The 18632-nt window shown below is 45.9% G+C and overlaps 1 protein-coding gene across 1 annotated transcript in view; it reads right to left on the reverse strand.

The window, feature by feature from the left end:
• The window catches only part of RIN2 (Ras and Rab interactor 2), a 106332-nt gene that overhangs the window by 37292 nt on the left and 50408 nt on the right, over nucleotides 1-18632 (reverse strand). Inside the window, 3 exon segments of the mRNA XM_014539487.1 lie at nucleotides 1568-1640; nucleotides 4422-4533; nucleotides 7808-8000. Coding sequence (XP_014394973.1) covers nucleotides 1568-1640; nucleotides 4422-4533; nucleotides 7808-8000 — 378 coding nt within the window.

Here is an 18632-nt window from a genome sequence, read left to right on the forward strand (position 1 = left end):
GAACCTTTGCATCTTGAAATAAATAGGAAAATGAATCGCGGGTCTCCCTCATCACAAAATGTCAACGCTGGGATTTTTCTGTAAGCACCTTATTATATTCGTTCCCATCATGCTTTGCAGTTTATAAAAGGCTTTTGCATTCTCCTTCAATCATGGAACAGCCCTGGACAGCAGGCATTCCAGTCTATTATGAACACTGAGGGGAGAGATGGTATCTTTTGTGTGCTGCTGCCCAATGCTGGTTTATAGGTGTAACCATGTTTCACAACAATAGCACAGTCACCAACAAGCAAACTATGAAGAGTAACTATTGGCCAACTTTACCTCTAACTGGCATGTTAGTGTTGAAAATCACTCTCAGGGCCTGGTTGGCCTCCAGCCAGACCAGGTGTGGTCCCCTGGGGACGGTGGAGGCTCCTGAGCCAGCTCCTGTCTTGGGGCAGCAGATGTCCTCACACAAGCCAGGGGCTCCTGCCCACACCTTGGCAGGTTTCGCCCCCTGGGACACTCACAGGGCTATGGTCCAATTCTAGGTGAAGCCCCTTGTTTCTTCCTGCTGGGAAGCAGCACAGAGTCCCCCTCCAAAAGGGTCTCCCCATCCTCAGGCCATCGATTGTGTGGGTTCCCCTGGCCTGGTGACCTCCAGGAGCCAAGAGCTTAGTACCTGCCCCTGAAAGGCCTAGTCCAACCGGTACAAGGAACATCTAACTCAGTCTTGGAGAAATAGCCTGACCCTTAAATTCACATAAAATAAGCCAATCCCAAGTAAGCTTCTCGGCCTCAGAGAGGCTGTGAGAAGTGATCTTTGAAAACAACCATGAATAGCGCATGCCCGTCACCACTCTTCCAACTGCGACAGACACAGAAAAGCACAGGAGGCCAACTGAGCTCAGAGGGGCAATCATCGCTGCAGATAAAGAGCCAGGGTTCTATATCGCTGAAAAAACACTTGATGTGAACAACTGTTATGGCTAGAAAGAAAAGAAAAAAAAAAGGTCTTGCACAACTCCCACCCTCCTGACACTTGCTAACCTTGTGGTGTTTGGCTTAACTTCATGCCAACTGAGACAGTCGCTTTACTGAGGAAAAGGCCATGAGCACCCAGTGGCCCTGAAGGATGGTGATGCACAATGTGGAGGCTGGGTTAAGGAACCCACATTTTTAGAATGAACTGCACTCCTTGAAGGGTTTTTGGAAAATTTATCAAGGATCTTTCAATGTTACCGGTTTGCATCACTGGTCCCTTTCTCTCTGTGTGTGCATGTGTGCGTATGTGTGCATGTGCGTGTATATGAATGTTTGTGTTTCCCCTGCTTGACGGGTCTCCGTAAAAGGAGCCATGGGAGCAGCATGAGAACATAATCGTACTAATGAATGAGATCTTACATTTGGAGGGGCCAGAGCAATCATTTTGATCTTAAGCCTGGCACAGTGGGCTTGGTGACCATTTTATTTCAGTGGCTAATCCTTCCAGTGACATCTAATAGGTGTACACCTGATAGATCCCTCTACCCAATTATATTGCATACCCAGCAGGTGTTGAAAATTATAAGAGAAGAGGCCTTACCTGCTGATGCAGTAGAAAGCAATGAGCCGGAATAAATCCGCAAAGCTGATTCCTGAGCCTTCCAGAGAAAAGGCTGGAAAAGAGAGATTTGGGAAACCAGCTGAGTGTCCCTGAGCATGTTCTGGGAAAGAAAGGCCGCCCCTGAACTGTTGCCTGCTGCATGTACGGGACCATCCCAGCGCCCAGCGCTCTCAAACAACTACTGTGCGGCTTATCAGAACCAGCTGTGAGGAGGGTGCACGCCAGCCGGAAACAGGCCAGTGCGGAGTGGATGGCCTGGAAACGCAGTCCCTGACTCACACTCGGAGCACAGGCTCCAATCCTGGTAAACAGACCAGCACACACTCCAATTGCACAACTATGCCCCCCCCCTCTTTTTTAAGTTCAGAATACAAAGTTGGGCAGGGGTCAAGGGGCCAGTCTGGCTGGAGAGAGAGGCCATTGGCATATGACAGGGCTTGGGGAACACCAAGGCCCCCACTGCCCTTGGCCCTCCTGAGATGGACCTCCTGGGTTACATACCGCTTTACCAAAACGGGCCACTTCTGGTAAAGACACAAGGCAGAAGGAGCACAAAGCTTGGAGGACAACACAAGATCTCCATGAGTCAGCTTTTGTTTAAATTCAGTATGAAAAATTCTAAAACCCATTTACATAGAGTGCCCCCACCCCCCACCACTGCCACTACCAAGTGCACAAGTTTCCTAACGGAAAAGAGATGTCTGGCAAGATAGTGGGCCATTTGTATGTCTTCCGAATGATGGAACACCCTGTGGTTGGACTTCAAATGTTCATGGATTTGCCAACCACTCCTCACACCATGTTGGCTGGGGTACCACTCATGCAGTCATTCTTCCCAAAACATTCCAGACATCTTTAGCTTTGGGAAGATTTCTCATTTCCTCAATCAAATGAGTTTTTCTTCCTTTTATAACACACCATATCCTCATTTATTTTGCCTATTATTTGCTTGTGTTGTATTATTTTGCTTATTTAGCATTTCTTTGGCAGCCAAAACACACCTACGCCTCCACACATATACCACAACAGAGAGACCCACAGAAACACACACTCTCACCACAACTTAGTGAGTTAAATAAGAAGAAACCATTTGGGGTAGGTTAACATTGTTGCGCCTTGGTTTTCTCATCTATAAAATGAACAACAGTAGTGCTTTCATTGTCTTCCAGAAGGGTAGTAGTGGGAACTGAAATTTTAAAAAATGGAGTAATTTATGTGAAAACAATCTATACAAAAATAAGGTGGTATTTATTATTAAACCACATTTTCTAAATGTTATGACAAAACAAGTATCTCTTTTTATAACAAGTCGTTCCTCTTCCAATTCACCTCAATTCCAGGAGAAAATAGGGCCTGGGAAGGGGCCATCACAGCGGGACCAAGGCCTGTGGTCACTAGTTATGGCACCTTAATGTTTTGTGCATAAATAGCTCTTTCAACCACTTTAAGTCCCCTGGAAAGGAATAAGGAAGTGACAGAGGTCTTGACAAAAGAGGGAGGAAAACATTTTAGCTGGGAGGGACCTCAGATGAACATCAAGAAAGCCACTAAAGGGGTTTCCAGACTAACTTACCATGGTTAACCTTGGATATTAGAAGATATTTAAAAACAAGTTCTTGGCTGGCAGACTTCCAAAAGCCAATTCAGCATTGCCTTTGCACCTAGTATTTAATTCATTATCTTTAAAATGGTGGGTTTGAAATCTATCTTCTGATCACCCCCTCATGTAAATAAACTATGAATCATTAACCAGGTTTCACGACCGCTCCTGTGCCTGCACGTGGCAGTAGTTCCCTGGCACCAGTGACCTCGGGAGACCTGGAGGAAAAACATTGCAGGGCCTTGCTGAACTTGAGGCCGATCACATAGAGGTGGGGAGGTTTCGTTTCTGCTGCAAATGTCTCCTCCAGACTCAGGGAAAGGCCATTGGCTTAGTGAGATGATGAAGGCCGGTCTGAGGAGAATCCCATACCTGCCCTTAAACTGACCGTGATACCTTCAGGTTCTTCCGATGCAGAGACTTGGGTCAAAACTGAGAAGTGAGAATCCTGGTCTCAGCCTCGCTACTGAGACAGCCCACAGGCTTCCCCCTGCGCTCCTCCTGCCTTCACACTTCAGCTGCTGACCTGCGACTTCAATGAAGCCTTTCCCTTTGGGGTGCAGACCTCTCTTCCCCTCCTTCTTGGAGGCTGGCAGCACCTGGGAACTATATGTTCCCTTTTAAATGTGAAACTTGGCCCCCCGATACGTCACATTTTCAGGGACCATGGAAGAAATACCAATGCTACTGAACACCACTCTCCCCTCAAAACTTAGTTAATTTTTCCAAAGGGATGGATCCTGCCTCTGATTAGCTGCATTTCCCAGAAAAGTGAACAGCGATGGCCTGGAGGGAAACGTCTGCTCAAGGGGTTATTCACAAAGATGTGCAGACACATGTTTCAGTATTTGATCCTATAAAAAGACAGCCTGCCCCGAAGCTTAGTCATCAACAAACCTGGGCACCAAATCCATGCTGCGCTTAACCGGGAAGCGGGTGAGCAAGCCAAACTCTATTGAGCCTCTGCCATATGCCAAGCAGTAGGCTGCACACTTTGCACATAGGTTGTTAAACTGAACTGTTAACAACTCTCTGAGGTTACTATCAGCTCACTATACAGATGAGAAAACTGAGGTTCCTGGGGTACGTTACCCACCCAGTCATTCAATGAACCAACGGCAATGCCAGGACTCAGACCCATGCCTGTCTGTCTCAAAGCACAGGCTCTTTCCACTTGCTTGAGAGGCCTGAGGACCATGTCAACCAGGACCCAACCATCAAGTGGCCACTTACTGTATGTGCTTTCCTTTATGGCAAATTCCTTGAGTGGGGCTCCAAATTCACAGGGCAGACGAAGGGAGAGGACTTTCTTTTGCATTTTGGTGGATTTACGAACCAGGAAAATCTAGGAGGAAAAAAAATTCAAGCTTAGGAAACATCTAGAAGGTTGGAACCTCGGCATATGATTTTCCATACCTCCAACAAATAGAGTCCCCCTTTATAGCTTAATTGCAAGGCTCAATGCAGGACACTCTGCTCCCTAAGAAAGGTGGGATCAGCAGCAAGCATGCCATAGGTTATGAAGCGTTCCTTGATAACTGATTTCCACGGAATTGCTTAATAGCTGACTTCCACAGAATTCCACTCTCCCTTCGACAGAACCTTCCCCAGGAGGTAAGAGCTCCCTTACTCTGCAGAAGCATTTTCAGTTTGATGATTGTTTTCGTGTGACACATTCTCTGGCTTGGTCTTATATGGGTGTCTTGGTTGATGAAACCTAGATTCTAAACACAGGCAACATGGCAACAATATGGGTGATGAATTGGGAATTCATTGACTAATTTGGCTCATGTGTATATTTGTGATAGAGATTTGAATGTGTTGTTAACAATGAAAAGACAGGAGTTTTTATGTGTTTGTTTTTTTCACATTAAAATCTGAATTTTTAGCTTCTCTTGGAAAATGAGATGACTTGGCAAGACCAGGCATGGCAACAATCCACTGGAGCCCAACTATGACGCCTCCATGGGAAGGTGGGTAGGTGTGCTCTGAAGTTCATCACGGCCAACACCAAGGCTTGTGGTCCATTGACTCCTGACTCACTTCACTTTCGATCGCTCCCTCCAGGTCCTAATGTCTTCAGGCACGTGCTTTAAGCTGTGCTGATGTCTCAGGACACCTTTCTGGCCTCCGTCACTGCAGAGGCAAGTGTGCCATCAACTCCTTTTCAGGCTGTGCTCTGCATCATTCACAATCGAGAGGACGGGGTCCGTTCCCCTACTGTTCTTTATGTTTTCCACCTGATCTTCACTGCGGTCTGTATGTCCAATCAATAGCTCCTAAGAAACATTTTTTGGGGGGTGGGGTTGCAGGGGAAGTTATGGGAATGGGGAGTTTGGTAAGGAAGTGAAATAGTTCTCTCTTCCCTTCTAGCACCCACGAGGAGGTAACCGTGGAATTTATCTAGTTTTCCACCTTCTTCACTGCGGTCTGTATGTCCAATCAATAGCTCCTAAGAAACATTTTTGGGGGGTGGGGTTGCAGGGGAAGTTATGGGAATGGGGAGTTTGGTAAGGAAGTGAAATAGTTCTCTCTTCCCTTCTAGCACCCACGAGGAGGTAACCGTGGAATTTATCTAGAAGCCAGTTCTGGAAGTCCAGGTGTTTAGGCCACTCTAAAATTGAAACAGATGTTTCCTAAATACTATCCTGATGGGTAAAAGCCCAAAGCACTGTGAGAGGCCGCTGTTGGTGAGTGGAAAAGGAGTCATATTCCCTTATGCAGGTGGGGATCTCTTTGAGCCTTGGAGGTAGGGAGAGCACAACCTCTAGGCCGATTTCCTGAGTCTCTGTAACCTGAGATCAGGGGTCAGTGAAGTATGGCCAGCAGACCAAATCGATCTTGCCACCTGTTCTTAGGAACAAAGTTTTACTGAATCAGACATGCTCAGTCATTTAAATATTGTCTATGGCTGCGTCTGCACTGCGAGGCGGACTTGAGTGGTTGTGACAGAGACTGTATGGCCCACAAAGCCAAAAATATTTACACTCTGGCCCTTTACAGAAACAGTCTGCAGTTGCCCATTTTCAACTGAACATTAATCAAGGATGATGGGCATCTCAAGAACCCATGCCACCATGGCTAGCCTTTCAAATCTCCCTCTCGCACCTGCTTCTCCTGCTCTTCAACATTCTAGCTTCTTCCAGCGCATCTGGCCTCTCCTGATCCATGTTGCTCCTGCCTTCAGCCTGCCCTCAGCCTGCCCATCTCATCAGGCGGGCCCTGGCCAGGGACCAAGTAGGTGGCTAGAGACAACATCCTGCCTGACTTGCTCCCCACAAGGTCTCAGCAGGAATGGACGTGCCTGACACCAGAAGGGGAATTGCTACTTAGCAACAGGGCCACCGCCTTCTTTAAAAATTTTGGCAGACATGCAGGAGCAGACAACCCAACCTTCAACAAGTGGGGGCCTCACAGGAGGGGGTCTTGATCATACAGACCAAAACCAGAGGCAACAACCCAGGGTGCTGGCCAAGGAATTCTCTGCAAAGATGATCAAATGCTGCGCCTGACATCCTGAGCATGTTCCAACAGAGCTCTTAGTCCTGTCTGCCTTCTGTCAGATGAGAAACAAAGACTCACTTATAAATCAAAAAGTGGTAACAGGCAGGCTCTGGCTGAAAGGAAACGCAAAAGTTTATTTTCCTGCCCAATTGTTACATTCCTCAGCCAGTTACTGATGGAATTTTATCCTTGCCTTTCCCCCTACTTCTGAACGTCTACCTCCTGCCAGGTGTTGCTTCAAGTCTTACTTTATCTAGGATTTGTTGTGGCCATCCTTTCCTTTGGAAGTAGGCATTGCATACAAGCACCGTCCAGGAGAACTTTCTGTGATGATGGAAATGTTCTATATTTTGCACCATCCTGTATGGTAGCCTCCTGTGGCTCGTGAGCACTTCAAGTGTGGCTAGTGGAACCGAGGAACTGAATTTGTAATTGAATTTCATTTAATAAATATAAATTTAAATAGGCACATGGGGCAAGTGGCTACCACACTGGACAGCAAAAGATATACCATTCACTGAATAACTTTTTTTTTTAAGGAAGTTCTATAGAGTTGTGGCCTGGTCTTGATTAAGATGAGACGGACTTGAGTAGGGAGTAGGTGAACAAACTGAATTGTACTTTGATTCATGTGCAAAGCCACTGAGAAAGCCCAAGAAAATTCACCATCATAAGCCAGAGCAGACAAGTCTATGGACAGTGAACTTTTGAAGGTTAGGTCCCAGGTTAGATGGTTGGGCCCCAGGAAGGGTTCCCAGACTCAGAATGAAAGTCAAACAACAGAGACAACTAAACCCCTCCAACCAGGCTCTTCCTAAATGTCTGGTCTCAAGAAGTCAGGCCCAGGGCCTACGGGCAGCAGCCCCTCCTCATGACTGAGGTGCCCTGCTTCCTGCGGAGTCCTGCACTTCCTGGGGGCAACTGAGCAGATGGAGGGAGAAAGACAAATTGTGAAGGCTCTGGGAGCTGCCTCCGGAATTTCCCTGCATTGCAATCCAGGTACACATCGGGAACCGTATTCCCTACAGGCTGCAAAGAACTCCAAGTCTTTTTGTCTTTAAGGATGCAGCAGTGCTGCCTGCCTCAACCTGTTTCCTTGAGGTTGTGAGCCTTACCCCCGGAGGCTGGGACTGTAGGACTTCTGCCGCCTCCTCCTCACTCAGATTCAGCTGCAGCCATATGGAGTGGGTGTGGAGAAGCCGGTCCAAAATGCTGAGCCTGCTGGAGAGGCTGTCATAGCCAGAGTCCCGGGGGCAGGTCTTCACATCCTTTTCCTGGGAACAGCCATCGTCCGTGTGTCTTACCATGCTGGGAAAGAGAGAGTCGGCAGGGGTCAAATGGCTGCGGCAGAGACGGTTCTACAACCTCGTAGGCTAGGCCTGTCATAGCACATACCCCATCTTGTCATCACCACCTACTTGTCTTCCCTCCAGAATGGAAGCCTGAGGGCAAACACCAGGTTATATTTCACGCCGTAGCCCCAATATTAAACGGCAAACTCAACAACACTCAACAGACCCCACCTTCTATTTCTAACCCAGTTTGTTAAAGATTCTAAACATCCTAAATGCTGTTTAGTCTATCTTCTGGCATAAAGCATTTCTTCCTTTGGGCACAGACCCCTAAGTACTAAATTCCATATGAGAACCATGAAGTCCTAAAGCTCAAGAGACTATATCATAAGAATGACCATGGCATGCTCTAAGCAAAAATAAACCATTCACATGCAGGCAACCTCATTTTGTGTCCAAATGAATTGCATTTCATTTCTTTTCACCCAGGTAGGAATTTTATTACTAATATTATTTATAATGAAACCTTACAGTGGTATGTTGCTATGCTATTCATAAAATTATATTGACATTTTTCATAATCACCATAAAGTGGAAATAGCCCAAATTTCTATCAGGTAATAAATGGATAAATAAAATGTGGCATAGCCATACTTTTTTTTCAGCATAATATTCATTCATCCTATTATGAATAAAGTACTGATCCATGCTACAACATGGATGAATCTTGAAGACATCATGCTGAATGAAAAACCCCAGACACAAAAGGCCTGGTAGTCTATGTTTTCATGTATATGAAATATCTAGATAGATAAATATATACCAACAGAAAGATTAGTGGTTGCCTGGGACTGGGAAGGGGTGCAGGATGGGTAGTGATTGCAAATGAGTATGGAGTTTCCTTTTGATGAAATGAAAATGTTCTGGAATGAGATGTGTGAATATACTGAAAACCACTGAATCTTACACATTAGATTTTGAATTGTATGTTATATGAGTGAAAGCTCAATAAAAAAAAAATCACACTGACTTCCATGGCTGCCTTTGACCCCAACATTAATCCCGTTATTGAGTATTTAGCCCCCATTTTACAAATGAGGAAACTGAGGCCCAAGCAGTTATCAAGTTGTCCTGAGTTATAAATAGCCATGAGACGGCAGAACCAGAAATTCAAGTGGTCTGGTGTTCACCCAGCTCTGCAGTAACGAGTAAGATCATGTACACAGGATAGCTTGTACCTATGTGGTGTCTACCCCCGGCCAGGCCCTTTGCAAACATTTTCTCATTTACTCCTCTCAACAGCCCTGAAAGGAAGATACTAGGATCCCAGTTTTAAAAGAGAGGACAGGGAGGCTCAGACTGACTGAGTGACTTGCTCAAGGACATGGCTCTGTTAAGAGAAAGAAGTGGAAATTCCGAGCCAAGGCTGTCAGCTCGGGGGGTCTCTTCCTCTCTCCCACACTCAGAACTCTCACTTTCCCTGGTTCTCAATGAGCTGGTCACCAACTCCTGTCCTGCAGCAGCCAGCGGGACCATCAAACCTGACCCTTCATGTCTGAAGGGCCAAGTTCAGGTTGGAGTACAGACTTGAAATATCTAACCTTTCTCCCACCCCCAGCCCCAAGTGTGTAGCCTGGGTGAAGTCCTCAACACTGAAAAAGATGAGGGATGGTTCCAAATGTAAGGTGAGACTCGGGGTAGGAGGTGTGCTATTTCCATGTGGACCTCTCCACTCCGAGGAAGGTGGACTGAATATGGAAGATGATCACCATCCAAGGTGATCATTTTGGGGTCTCCTTTGGGTAACAACCCATAATGGATGGCCTGTGGGCTGGCCAGAAACCCCATCCTAACTTCTCCCCTACACCTTCTTGACTTTCTATATCTCTAAAGACTCATGTCAAGAGTTCCATTTAGTTTTTTCTCAAATCTGTGTTTCCCTTTACCTCTGCTACATGTTTCCAGATGGGAGAACCTGTGAAGAAGGGCAATTTCTCATTGTGCATATGACATTCCAGGGCCTCTGGGTATTTTGAAGTGAATCTTTGCAGCTAATAAGAACACACTCTTCAAAATGAATCTGGTGTTAAAATTCCTTTCACATAAGGTAAGAGGAGACTTTAGACCAGCGATTCTCAACCATGGCTGCCTATTATTAAAATTGCCTGGGGAGCTTAAAAATATTTTGATGGCCAGACTGCACCCAGATCAAATAAATCAGACACATGGGGTAGGATGCAAGCATCAGGATTTTTTCAGGTTCCCCAGACAATCCTGACATGCGGCCAAGTTTACAACCACTGCTTTGGACCAGCCCTTGAACCTACATTAGAGTCACTTGGGGTTTGTTAAACCACAGATTCCTGGTTTCAGCCCCATATACGTATTCTAATGCTACAGAGTTGGGGTGGGCCTGGGCCTCTGCATTTCCACCAAGATCTGGGTGATGTTGCCAGTCTGAGGAGCACTTGCTTGAGACCTAAGTGCAAAATGTGCACTGGAACTCAGATCCAATTAGGTGTTTGTTTTTGTTTGTTTGTGTTTTTTTGTGGGGTTTTTTTTTTGGGGGGGGGGCAGTAACATGACATTGAGCGAACTCACAACCCAATTAAAATAACATTTTATTCCTGCTGTCTCGAGTTGGCAATATTTTACCAAGACCAAATTCTGCAACCTCTAAACAGCAACCCTGACACCCAGGTGTGCTGAGAGTAAACATGTTGACAGTCTTCCTTCCTTAGGAGGGGACATCCCTTGACACCTCAGTTGTTTCAAGAAGCTAAAAACTTTGTTCTGACAACTGACCTCAGCCTAAAGAGTCGGGGCCTCAACAGGGAGCTGGTAAATAAGATTCATGGGGCCTCATAAAGGAGCAACCATAAATTAGACCTTGTCTTTGCCAATGACTAAGCAAATGCCTTTATTCAGCTAGCTATTCTTTGATGTTTGTGGCCTGTTATTACAGAACAAATTGGCTTTTATCAGCCAGCCTAAAGGACAGCCTTCAGAAAGAACTCATGAAGGAAATGCTGAACCTGTAGTGAATGCTGGTGGTGCCCTGCCCAGTCCCCCTGTATCAGATCGGGCACCCATGCCCCTGCTGCCCCCTTTTCTTGAACATACCTGGGAAGTTATGCTCTCCCCTGGGAGCGGATGCACTGCTAATGACACAGGGTGTAGAGGAGTGGTCTTCTTGCCTACGGATAGGACAACTCTGGGGTGCTATTCACGCTTCAGAGCTCCCTGTGCTCAGGCTGAGGCTAGACTTGAGCGGGCCCCAGTTCTCTGCCTGGTTTCCTCCCGTTCCACCCTGTATCCTTCAGTCCTGCACACACTGCTCCCGAGCCTCCCTCAATAGATCACAGCACAGGAATCCCTCCCTGCCTCAGGCTCTGCGTTTAGGGAACTCCACCTAAAACAGAAGCTGGTGAGAAATAGAAACTTGTAATTAATAGAAACTTGTAATCCCTAAGACAGATGTCTGCTCGCAAATAAATATAAGGGAGGGCAAAGAATGAGTGGCTTATAAAAGATGAAACAATGTGATCTAACCTAAGAGATTGTGTGATGGCGTAGTCACAGTGGGAAGGCCTCATGAGAGACCCACCTCTTTCTGAGCTTCGTCTTTCCAATCTGAACGTGGAAACTGCACCACCAGGTAGAACTGATGCAAGCATGAATCATGAGTGGATGCTCACATGAGTCACTGAAAGGTGTTAGGGAACAGGTCATTCGCCATCTTAAAACGTCACCCCAGAGTTTGCTTATCATGAAGAGGAAAGGGGACCTGACAATGGAGAAACCTGGCAGACACCATCTGAACCAACTGATCAGCCTCCAAAAATGCCAGAGGTGCGATGCTCCGAGGTGTAGCCAAAGCTGGACATGTGGCCCAGCAGAGATTGACCTTCGTTTAGAGTTTATAACTCAGCCTCGGTTAACCTGTAACGCCACTCAGATTACTCTGAAATTTATAAGGTTTGTGTAATGTTCTTGTAATTTGCTGAAAGTCTCACAGAAAGTCCAAGGCTTAGTAAAATGTTTATCCACGCCCATGCAATCCCTGACTTCGGTGGCCGCCAGAACTGTTTTTCAGAAACAAGCCCAGGAAGTCTTTTGGGACCAGGCGGTGAATGGAGCAGCCTGAAGGACCCCCCAGTGACTTCCTCATGAACTTCCTTCATAATACTAAAGTATCCTCCCAGGAGCAGAGATTTTCTGCCAGTTTTGAACATACTCTGTATGCACAGCCACATTTCCTGACTGTGAGTGGACTGGCAGGTCCCCACCTACGCACACGATGACAAAGTCCACCTTGTGTTTATGCACGATTTTCCCTAATAAAGATGGGTTTGATGCTCTGTTCAGGGACACTGCTCTGGGAACCATCCCTGGTGTGTCCTTGCCGGCTAGCTTGTATGATTAAGTTCCTTCTCATAAAATCACCTTGAAGTTGTCTCTGGGCTGGCGACTCCTGAGCATTCGGCCCTGGTTTGGCCTGGTAACAGAGGTTCTATTATCACCTGGGTAGTTTTCTTGCCCCCAAATGTGTTTGAGCTGAACCTACGCAAGAGGATCAGACAAATCCTACTTCATGCTCTTTCTGCAAAACCACTGGCCTGAACGCTTCAAAATGTCAATATCATTTTTTTTAAAGGCTGACTGTAGATAAAAAAAGAATAAAGAGATATGATTACTAATGATATAGTGAGCACAGAACTGATCACATATGGCATAAGAATGACAAACAGCTATAAAGGACATTTAGGGATATTTGAATAAGCAAGGATAATAGGGAATATGACACTGATGTTTATTTTCCTGAGTGTGATAATTTTAATATGGTTCTTGTTCTTAAGAGATGCATACTAAAGAATTTAGGGGCACAGTGTGAAAATGTTGGAAAGTAAGTGGTAAAAGCTAAGCCCCCTCACTCCCTCAAAAAAAAAAAAAGGTACCCTAGCTGGTTTGGCTCTGTGGATAGAGTGTTGGTTGGCCTGTGGACTAAAGGGTCCCAAGTTCGATTCCAGTCAAGGGCACATGCCCGGGTTGAGGGCTCAACCCCCAGTGTGGGGCGTGCAGGAGGCAGCCGATCAATGATTCTCTCTCATCATTGATCTTTCTATCTTTAAAGGTAAAAGTATAAAGGTAAAGAAAATGTGGCAAAATTTCAACAACTGGTGAATTTAAATGAACAGCAGTACTCTTCATGCAACTTTTCTGGAACATTTAAGAATGCTTGAAATTTCTCAAAATAACACTGTTTCCATGTGTCTAGGTCTGCATTCATGGGGCGATGAAGCTCAAGTATGAATTCAGTGAGACACACACCCACATGTAAAAATACTCGGCAAGCAATAGAATGCCCCACAAATGTAAGGTGGCTCTGGGGGCGGAGAACAAACACTAGAAAACTCAACACTGTCTCTGTTCCCATTTCAAACAACCCAAGCCTCATGGCTCTGAAGCTATTACACCCACTCAGGGGGCAGCGCTTGCCAGCACCAGCTACCTTCTGGTCACACCCAGTTTAAGGCTGCATTCCCTTCATTCCCAGGGCCAGGTGTTAGTAGGCAGCCCAGGCAGGTGCAAGAAGAAGTGACTGCAGAAAGTGCATTCTAATGCAGTGAGACAGGACGGTAACAAGCTAGGGAAATTCCTTGGCAAGTAGCATGGGGAAACTGAGACAGCTAGCTGAACAAAGTGTCAGAGCAATTTACCACCAGTTACAGAAGGTCACCTCCTGTAGATCACACCTAGGCCTTAGTTGCACTTCAGTCCGGCCCAGAAAAGCAGCAGAACCAGGTGGGCAACGCTAGGACCAGCTGCAATGTCTAATAACTTCGGCCCTGGTACTGACCAATCAGTAGAGATCTTGACGCTGAAAGGGCACACCTGGAAAAGTGATGAATATTCTGCTGAAACCCTCCCCAGAGATCTCCCCTAAAATTCCCACCTGCGAGGAAGAGATAAAGCCCTCAAGACAAAGGATGCTAGCGAGAGCTCTTTGAGTATGCTCATGCCTTTCCTTTCTCTGGCATGAACTTTCTCCTAAACTTAAAGGATCCCCTGAGACTTGCAACCAGGGGAGCAATGGGCAGCAGCAGCTCATCCCAGGCTAACCCCCTGAACCTGTCTCCAAGGGCCCCTTTCCTCTGACTTCCCAGTGAGCCAGAGCAGCCCAGCCCATAGTGTTGCTTCTTCTATGCTAAGCCCTTTCCTGTTTTACTATCCCCAGCTTGAATAAACGTTCCCTCATAGTCACCTGGACTTGTGCTGTGAAATCTTTCCTGCACGAAGTCAAGAACCCACACACTACCGGCTGGCCCTAGGCAGCCCCGCTCAGGGCCAAGTCCCCTTTCCCGTAACAGTAGGACAGGCAGAAAGCCACTAGGCCTAGTTTTAGTAAGTTTCACAGGATCAGATTCATCTCAGAGAAACCAATAACTTGCAGCCATTTCTAAACGATGCTCTCTCTTGCCCTAAAACAGAATTCCAGAGGATGGCGTAATCTATCAGTGCAGCTTCTAGTGACCAGGTACTCAGGAAGCTCCCTTGCACCTCTCAGTACACCACCCCCCCTCCCCAGGCTCCATCCCAAACAACACAGCAGGGGTAGACTTTGACTCTACTGTCCAGTGTGATTTTTCAAATCTCTCTATATAAAAACCTAAGCGACTGTTAAGACTGGTTGCTATGACATGCACTGACCACCAGGCGGCAGACACTCAACACAGGAGCTGCCCCCTGGTGGTCAGTGCGCTCCCACAGCCAACCTCCTGTGGCTGGCCAACCTCCCACTGTCCCTCCCCAAGGCCGGCCTGGCTGAGGGACCCCACTCTTGCACAAATTTGTGCACCGGGCCTCTAGTTAATAATTGACAAAGCGATACATAAAACACATAAAACTTTGATATCAGGTTGTTTCTGTGGAAAAAAACACTGGTGTAGTAAATATAGTCAACAAAGTCCTCTGTGTAAGAATATAATAAATAGATAATATGTGTAAGTAAATAAAAATCCTATTTTGTTGAATAGCAAAAATAAAGTTTAAGGGAACTAAGATATAAAGCAAAATGCCAAGTCCTTACTATCAACAAGGCTGGTATACGTCCACGTATAAGGTCTCAGCACTGGCACAGGGCTCTGTGCTCAGCGTCAGGACACAGGGACAAAACGGGTAGGGCCCCCAAACCTTCTCCACATGAATTAAAAACACACCTTCATTAAGCTGAACGATTATATATTTTAAATGGGCAATTTGTATCCACAGCCATGATAAGATGTGCTTGATTATTTTTAATACGACCGACTGGTTTCAATTAAATATTTAAAGAGTACTAAGAATTTTCCTGTCTACAGCAGACTGCCTGATCAAAGTTCAACTAAAGAGAGTGGTACAGTTAATTAACAACTTCTGGAAACCTCTCACAGAATGAGTGGCAAGTCCTCTTGGAACTGAATCAGGTGGAAGGGGCCTCTGATCAAGTAATGCTCCCCGAACCCTCGTTCCACGCTTCTCGGGCTCCCTCGGTGTGTGCGTGTGCGAGTGTGGGTACTTAGCACAAACACGATCCCATCTGCCCTGGAATCTGGTACATTTGTGAACTGCCTTCTTGTTCTGTTTTGTTCCTACTTGCGGAGTTAATGCGCTCTGTAAATTGAGTCACCTGGAGACGGCTGGCTGGCTGAGTCAGCAGAACTGGGTGGAGGGCAGAACATCACAGCCTCCTAAAATGCACTTGGCCGCGCCCTTGTCTCCTTCCCTGCTCCCCACACCTGGCCCCAGGCACCACCCTCGGTCTCCAATATCAGACTTTACAAAGGTGTGTGAGAGAATTCTCTTCTTGGGAGGGCATCCCTGCTTGTGCCTCCTGCTCTTGCCAGGCCAATCCCAGTGTTGGATGCAGGACTGAGTAGTAATCCACAAGGGCTGCCCTGGATTTGGAATTTGAAGGAATGAGTGGCCGGCTCCACCCGAGTCTTACCTTCCTAGGCTGTACCTGGATTTCCAGCAAAGTGTCCCTGAAAACCCTTAGGAAAGACTCAGTGCTCTTCAGCCTGAGGGCTGGTTCCCTGAAGGTCCCCAGTGAGCCTACCAGACTTAAGAAGACCAATAGTTTTTTCCTTGTTTACACGGTAAATGCCTAATAAACAGCCATAGAATAAATCAAGACAAATTGATGGGGCTAATTATTATCAATAGGATGTTAACTGCATCAACAAGACAAAACAAAACAAAACAAAGCAAAACAAAAATAAACAACAAAAGCAGAGCCCAGTGTTCCAAGTTGCCTTTGCCTAGGACCTAATTACGGCTAAGTTTCATCACATTGCCTGTCTCCCTAACATAGTGGTTGGCAAACCGCGGCTCGCGAGCCACATGTGGCTCTTTGGCCCCTTGAGTGTGGCTCTTCCACAAAATACCACATGCGGGCGCGCACGTACAGTGCGAAGTTGACTTAAAACTTTAAGTAAAGTTTATTAAGTTAATTTTAGGGAACGTTGTGGAGCGAAAGAAGATGTAGTGTCGAGGATTGAGAAAGGTATGTTGAGATGGTTTGGACATATAGAGAGGATGAACGAAAGCAGATAGACGAAACAAGTATAGAAGACGAGTGTGGATGAGAGAGTTGGAAGGGGTCAACCTCAGCGAACGTACCTCAATCAGATTGAGGACGTTTTTAGCAAAGGCCAGCTTAGGAGTACCCTAATTAAGTTAATAACAATCTACTTACTTATATAGTTTAAGTTTAAAAAATTTGGCTCTCAAAAGAAATTTCAATCGTTGTACTGTTGATATTTGGCTCTGTTGAGTAATGAATTTGCTGACCACTGCCCTAACATAAAGAGCTGCTACAAGGTGAAGAAACTTTGTAGATTAATTCTAATATTTTATAACTTCTCGATGCTATTAAAAATTGACAACATTTCTCAAAGAGTGCTGCATATACCAAGGCAGTACATGAGAGCATGGTTTTTATTTGAATATCCAGGACTTATTTTAATAGTTACTTGTATTTAGTGGATGGTGGAGATATTAAATTTACTTTCCCCCCCAATTTTCCATCTTAATCATTTTAAGTATACAGTTTGGGGGTATCACACATAATCATATCATTGTACAACCATCACTACCATTCATCTCCAGATCTGTTTCCTCTTGCAAAACTGAAACTTTAAACTTATTAAACAACTAGAGGCCTGATGCACAAAATTCGTGTAAGAGTAGGCCTTCCTTCCCCCCGACTGCTGGCACCGGCTTCCCTCTGGCACCCGGGACTTGGGCTTCCCTCGCAGCCCCAGCTTCATCCGGAGGGACATCTGGTCTAATTAGCATATTACACTTTTATTATTATAGATAACTCTGAGTTCCCTCCTCCTCCCATTCCAGGCAACCACCATTCCAGTTTCTGTCTCTATGATTTTGACTACTCTAAGAACCTTATATAAAAGGACTCATAAAGTGTTTGTCTTTTCATGACTGGCTTACTAAATTTACTTTTTATTTATTTATTTTTTAAAATATACTTTTATTGATTTCAGAGAGGAAAGGAGAGGGGGAGAGAGAGAGAGATAGAAACATCCATGATGAGAGAGAATCATTGATCGGCTGCCTCTTGCATGCCCCACACTGGGGATAAAGCCCACAAGTGGGGCATGTGCCCTGACTGGGAATCGAACCATGACCTCCTGTTTCATAGGTAGATGCTCAACCACTGTGCATACCGGCCGGGCCTAAATTTACTTTTTAAAATAAATGTAGATGGTGAGTCAATTTAAAGAAATAGGCAATTAACAGTAAAGATGCTGTATGAGTAAAAGAAAAACTGTAACACAACAGAGGAAATTTGGGATAAGATAATTTGGATTAGAACATAATATTTTTCCTGTATTAATGTTTACAAACCTCCCTCTTAGATTCCAGGGGGAAGATCGCCCTGAAAAATGTATCTGTGTGCCACTGCTCAGCCCCTCTTTCCAGTGTTCAAGCTGTTCTTGAGGGTCCATTGCTATAACTGGCCCCTAACCTACCTGTCAAAAGCAAGCTCAGATCCTGTCTCCTCCCCTGTCTCCTGTAGCTGCAAGTGAACTTTAGGCACAGGTAATTCCTTTACCCATTTTGTTTACGCCTCTGGGGCACTCACCCCATTTTATGAGGCATTATATATATGTGCTTCTCTCTCTCACTAGCTTGGCTCTATTCAGGCCTAGCCAGGGCAGGCATTTATTAAATGACTGCTGCACATGAGCAGGGGCTGGGGAGGAGGTGATCTGCAGACAACAGATTTGTTCCTGCGAGTGAAGAAGGGGAGAAGCTCAGTGGACAAAGAGAAACATGGTGGGCACTGGGTCTCCCTTAGCTCCTTTCTGCACCCCCGCCCCCACCCACCCATAACCTCTGATTCAGGCCTTTCCTCAGCCAAGTCCCAACAACAGAATCATCTGGCTGCTCAGTTTCAGTCTCAGGAGACAAAGGGTTCTTGTCTCTGTGTTTATCAGGAAATGGGTGGCAAAAATCACCTCAGCTACCAAGAGCTCCCCCCCACCTTCCCCTTGAGCCATCCTAAGGTCTGGGGTGAGAAAACAAAGCAACCCAAATCCTTCCAAAACAACAAATCCAAACTTTTAGCATCCCCTTCCTCTTT

This window comes from Myotis brandtii, unplaced genomic scaffold, assembly GCF_000412655.1.
Source record: "Myotis brandtii unplaced genomic scaffold, ASM41265v1 scaffold217, whole genome shotgun sequence".
Classification (NCBI taxonomy): domain Eukaryota; kingdom Metazoa; phylum Chordata; class Mammalia; order Chiroptera; family Vespertilionidae; genus Myotis; species Myotis brandtii.